Source organism: Phaseolus vulgaris, chromosome 3, assembly GCF_000499845.2.
Source record: "Phaseolus vulgaris cultivar G19833 chromosome 3, P. vulgaris v2.0, whole genome shotgun sequence".
Lineage (NCBI taxonomy): Eukaryota > Viridiplantae > Streptophyta > Magnoliopsida > Fabales > Fabaceae > Phaseolus > Phaseolus vulgaris.
The window spans coordinates 51,787,014-51,793,295 of NC_023757.2; the positions used below are offsets into that span (position 1 = coordinate 51,787,014).

A 6,282-nucleotide genomic window follows, 5' to 3' on the forward strand; every position below is an offset into this window, starting at 1 on the left:
TTTTGAAACTTCATTTTGTTGTAGTTTTTAGGTTAAAATAAATTTAACATGTATGAAAATTTAGTTTTTTTTTTTAATTTTTTTTATGTTAAAATATTTTATTTTGAAAAAAAATAAAAATCTTGTGCTTCAATTTGTTTAGAAAAATAAATTGATTTAATTTCTATCATATACAAATAGCATTTGATTAGTTATAAATTTCTTCATTTAAAAATTCTTTCGTTTTACTCGAAAAAAATATTTTGATTTCACATCGAAATAAGTCGTATTAATGTAGATATTTTAAATTTAATTAAAAATTTGATCGTTTTAAAATTGCGGAGCTGAACTAGATATTTTATTACTATAAAAATAAGGTGTTATAAAATTCAATCATTTTCTTAAAGGGAATGATATATGGAGATCTCCAATTGGAAATTGTTTTTAGTTTTTTTTTTAAAAATCCATAGCTGTCAATGAGGGGATACCTTTTAAAAAATAAAAGTAAAATTCATTTTAACAAAGTATTAATTATTTTGTTAATTTTTAAAATCAAATAACTTAAAGGTTTATCCATTTACGTTTTTTTTCTCCTATAAGTATATAAAATTTGCATCCTACTCTTTCACATCATTTTTTTATTTTGGAAAATGGTAGTTAGATACTCATAAAACCACTTGATAATTCAATGTATTAGTACTTTAAGTTAAAAAAAAAATTAAAATATTAATATTTTAAGTATAAATGGTTTTTTATGTGAAAATATTACCATCCTTTAATTTTTTTAAAGAACTCATTGATCTCTTTATTAAATACATTTTCAATAGAGACAAAAACCAATTCATGATCATCTCCTCTATTTGTATAGACAAAGTGAGTCTAGATAGTACTTCATCCACTTCTTCAGACTTTAACCCTTCAATTTTTTAGCTCCTTAGCACTCGGTCGAAGTAAACCTGTATAAGGTTATTCAACGATCAAGTAAGTACTTTGTATTGAGAGTGTATGATGTAAAACTGATAAAAACATACCATAGTCCTTTGTAGAACACTTATTTATAGTGTTTGGTAATAAGCTATTTGATTCATGGGCCATATTTGACGCATATATTCAATAAATCAGTATTAGTTGATTTCTTGGAGTGTCACCCGAATATGACAGGGTATGACCCAAATTTATAGAAAAACTCAAATTTATAGAAAAAAAATACTTTGATTTGTAGGATGTCTCCTTACTTGACATTTATTATCAACTTGTTCTTTAATGTGGTTGATCACCCGATCGATTGGTCAATGACATCAAGTGATGTGGCTCATTCACCCGACCGGTACACCTCCAATATTTGAACAATTCAATCCTAAAGAAAGATAATTGATTTTAATATAATGCTATGAATAATTGGAAATATACTTAACATTTCTAAATATAATAAATTTAAAGCAACATAACAAGATCAAATAATATGACTTGAGAATCATAAATCAATTGAAGTTTTCAATGATAGTCAAAAAAATCTTTGCCAATAATCATTGATCAAGAAAATTGACATGTACAATATAAAAAGTAATATAATATTTTTTTATTGAGGTTATTGATGAACAATTTTTATATACTTGGTTTCATTGGATAATTATTGGGTTGATATGCATATTTTAAATTAGTTTGTGTTTAGACATTTGTCTGAAAGACATTTTTACCCTTGCATGCATGACTAAGGATGTGAAATGAAAATATTGAAGAGAGAAATTGAGACTTGTAATATTTAATAAATAGAAGGAATAAAATATATATAGTTGAAATTATTTGAATATTTGTGTAGGGTAAAACTAAGGGTAAGGTTTTCCACGTTTAGAGATTCTTAAAAGCTCATTCAATATTTCATATACTCCTAACAAGTGCTATTACTATATACCATCACAAACAACTCATTCTTACATTTTTGCCAGTACCAATAATGCAATGTAGCATCTCACCAATAACACGCATGTGGCTGTGCCTTTGGAATTTTTTTCTCTTTTTCTACATTTCATTCATAATCATATAGTCCTTTAAATACTCACATTACAAATCTAATTAATAAGTCTACTAAAAAATTGAAAAATAAGAATAGACAAGACAAAAAAAACTACAACTTGCAATAGTGCAATATAGAGCATTATGTAGTAAATTAATGGAGATAACCTCTAAAACAAAATAATTAGCATACATGTCAAATTTGACAAAGACTTGGAACTCATGTGAAATTAGTCTTCAGGTTGAGTTGCAAGCTCTCCATGAGCAACTTGCAATACTCAACCATGATCGCAACAGATCAATCCAAGTAAAACTTGTAAGTCATAACTCAACGCATTGAGAAAGTAGTTGAATCTTGGATGGAGATGACTAATATGCGGTACCCGATCTTAGAGGGTAATAGTGGAGACGCGTAGACAACGAGTTCAGACTAATGACCAATTTCGAGTTGTAGGCTGAACCCATGATGAGAAACGAATTCTAAACCAAAGTCAAGGGTCCTCATCACAAAAGAAATCTTGGGCATGTAATCAACAACAATTTTTAAGGTTGTTTCAATGTCTCTACTATTGAGGCAATGAAAGCAAACCTCATAAGTTTCCACCCTTTCACTCTAGAAGTTATCAAGGTTCGACTTCCTGAAAAATGGAAGTGATCTTCTATTGAAACGTATGATAGATTGTTAGACCTAGAGAAACACAAAAAGGCGTACCAAACTCAAGTGAAGCTCTTCTTGGAAAATTTGGGAGTACGTTGCAAGTTTTTCCCAACTACTCGGACCAACCCTAGAATGGTAGTATTCTCTGTTCATAAATTCGATAAATTCATTCAATACTTTTTAGGCAAGGTTCTCAGCTTGGTTTGCATATTGTAAACCCATGTCGCAAGCTCGGTCTCCCTGCATAATGTAATACAAGGGGATAACGAGTCACTTAAACAATACATGACTCGATTAGCTAAAGCATCCCTCAATATTTTCGCCCTACACCTATCAGTGGCCATGCACACTAGTGGGACTCCGTTTGGAAAAATTCCTCAATACGCGATATGTTGACCTACGTGCCAACATGGACAAACTTAGTACCCGAACAACACGATATATCAATATAGAGGAAAACTTGAACATAAGAAAAATGGTGATGAAAGCTCTAGTTCAATTTTCCTGCCTTTGCTCCGAATACCACACAAGCCTTTAAGAAAATGTGTGTAAGTAAGTATGAAAATTACACCCCTTTGAATGTTAGTCAAGACATTATCATCCAAGAGACACATTTTAAAGATAAAATCATGATGGAACTCCGAGTTTCAAAACAGACAATATTTATAATTCGTTGATTGATCCTTATAATGTTATCTCAACAGTGTTGAGGTAAAACAATAAATTTAACTAGTTTTAAGATAAACCTTATATTTCTTTTATTTTTATCACGGATTATCTCAATTTCATTATAGAATAATCTTTAACCTAACAAATATAATTATTTCTAGTTAAGAAACCAATTTTATAATCTTGAATAATATAATAAAATATAGTTTTAGTTTCATAAATCATCTATTATATTTATTCAAAATCACTCCTAGAGTACATTTTAGTTAATTTAATCCAAAGTATGCATTTATAAATCCCTTAAAAATATATGATAATTACGACATTAATATTAGTCAATGAAATGACTAATGTTATATTATTATTATTATTATTATTATCAGTATTTCCATAGTAATCATTTAAACAAATACTTTAACTAAACAATTTGAAATAAATTAGTAATGAAAAACTTTATAAATAAACATGATAAATTAAGTTGTTTACCTAGCTCCTATAAATAGATATATAAGCATTAACATGCATATTAGGAAAGATTTGTGATTCACAAAACACTTATTTTGTCCAACACCCAACAATAGTCCTTATCGATTTTATTTATTTATTTTTATAATTTTTTTTGTGGTTGTTCTTCTTTAATCAATTATAAACTTAAAAAAAACACATAGTCTTTTGCATATATATATTTTAGAAATCAAATAATAAAGTTCAAAAAATCATAAAATTCTTGGTTATTTTCATCATTAGTTTTTTAAAACAAACAATGAAGATCAACAATATGAAAAATATTATTTTTGCTGTAATAAAGTATATAAAAAAGAGATTACTTTTACCTTCTTTTAAAGGTTTGGTTTTCCTACTTGTATGGATTTTGGTTTCATCTCTATTTTTTTTTCTCTTTAATAATATATTTTTATATAATGAGGTGATGTCTACCATAAAGTTTTATATATAACAATAAATATTAAAAAAAAAGTATATGACAATTCAAATTTATTAATAATAAAAAAATTTAATCCACTTTTTTAACATTCTGTTTGAATATCAGTTTAAAGAGTTTCAATTCTTAACATAGGTTTTTTCATAATTTTGTAACTTTTTGTAAATTTACTGAAACTCCTTGATATTGAAAGGGAAAATATTTTTTATACCACTTTTTTTATCTACCTCTATTTTGACATTACTATTTATAATAAAATACTATATTATATTATAATAAAATAAAATAATAATTTTTAAAGTTGTAATATGAACATAGAATGAAAATATGATGAGTGATACTGAAAACATGCACTGCACTGAGATAAATTTTTCATTTTTCTCTACTTCTGCTGCAGAACCATACATCAAATTGTAGAACACATGGTACCTTCTTCTTTATTCATACATTTGAAATTGCAAGCTTTGGTGATGAAAATGAGAGTTACTTTTCTCAGCAAAAGCAGAGAATTTGCACACACAACAGCAACTGTTAAAAACTGGTTAACCAAATCATCTAACATAGAATCAGTCTAAAACCTGAGTCCATGTTGACCCAGTTTCTCTTCAGTGATGCCATCGAGTTGCTGAATCATCTCAACCGTGAGATGATTCTTCCAATCTCCGATTTCGCCACGACGGAAGAAAGCTTGGTGTGCTTCACCGGACGAAAGTTTCCCATTCTTATTCACCTGCAAGTTGCTCAAGTTATCAAAACTACACAGCTTCAGAATCTCCTGCACCACCCCTGCTTCTTCTTCTTCTCTGGAAACAGGGCACCCCACAAAGGTGGCTAGCTCCTTCAACACAAACTCGGGCTTCAGCTTCATTTCCTCAAACCTCATGAACATGATCTTGCTGGGGTGTTCTAGGCTCTTCTGCCAGTACTCCAACACATGCTCCCAAAAGGGTCCGTAGAGACTCACCCCTCTGCAGAACTTGTGGAATGCCTCATGGAGCGAGTTGGCCCCCATGCTCTGGAGCCTGAGGCTGTTTGTGAAATGCCAGAGGGAGATGAAAGCGTCCTTGGGGTCTCTGCAGAGATAAACAATCTTGCAAGATGTCTGCGTGACGGATTTCGGCAGTGAGACAAAGGGGAGGTGGGTGGAGAAGAGCCTTGGAGAGGGCAGAGAGGAGAGGTCAGGAACAGAGGAGTTGTCAATGTAGAGGTCAAGTTCCAAGAAGGGAACAAGAAAGTGGGGATTGTGAGTGAGCAAAGGGTGGTTTTGGTTAGTTGGATGATGTTTGTGGCGGTGGAGCAAGGAATAGGTCCAAGCTTTGAGCCAAGTGGTGCCTGATTTGGGAGTGGTGACAATGAGAAGATCAGTGTGATGAGCCTGAAAGTGGTTCTGGCAAGAGAGAAGTCCTTGAAGCTGCCTTGTAGTGTGCCAGAACCCTTGGTACTGGTGAAGATGGCTTGCAACCCAACCTTTTTCCAATGGTAAGGTGGGTATCAGTTCCTTGCACTCTTGGCTCAGTTCTCTGTTCTCTTCAAGGTATTTGGGTACCACACTAGATTCTGTTTCTGGCATGGTTCTGTGGATGGAAAAAAGATGAACAGAGAGCTTCAGGAAAATGACAACCTTTGAAGCTCAAGCTCAGAGACACCTTCCTATTTCTATGTGGGTGTTATGTTGCACCACAAACACTAAAGATTATCATTTACAAACCAATAAAGTAATAATATTTTAAATTTAATTTTTTTAACTTTAAATATTATTATAATGTGGTGCCAAAATAAATGTATGGTGGGAAAGAAATTTTTTCCTTCTATCTGACAAATATTAAACACTTATACTATAAGTGTTAAATTTAAAAAAAAAAATCTTTAATAATTCTAATAGTTACTACACAATTTTTAAAAGAATAAATATAATAAATTTTAAAAATATATAATTTGTTTTATAATTTTTTATTATTTAAAAAAAAACAAATGCAATAATTTTTTAAAACTTATAATTTATTATATAAATTTCTGTTATATT

At 30.3% G+C, this 6,282-nt stretch overlaps 1 protein-coding gene across 1 annotated transcript; it reads right to left on the reverse strand.

Annotated features, from left to right (window-relative positions):
- Positions 1 to 4,618: 4,618 nt before the first annotated feature.
- LOC137808632 (cytosolic sulfotransferase 12-like) lies at positions 4,619 to 5,913 on the reverse strand. The gene has a single exon (XM_068609847.1). The coding sequence runs from the start codon at positions 5,827 to 5,829 to the stop codon at positions 4,831 to 4,833; it is 999 nt and encodes a 332-aa protein (XP_068465948.1). The 5' UTR covers positions 5,830 to 5,913; the 3' UTR covers positions 4,619 to 4,830.
- Between the last annotated feature and the right edge of the window lie 369 nt (positions 5,914 to 6,282).

What these genes read in the sequence shown, in the direction of transcription:
- LOC137808632 (XM_068609847.1), bottom strand. Translation starts at nt 5,829, where the DNA reads ATGCCAGAAACAGAATCTAGTGTGGTACCCAAATACCTTGAAGAGAAC.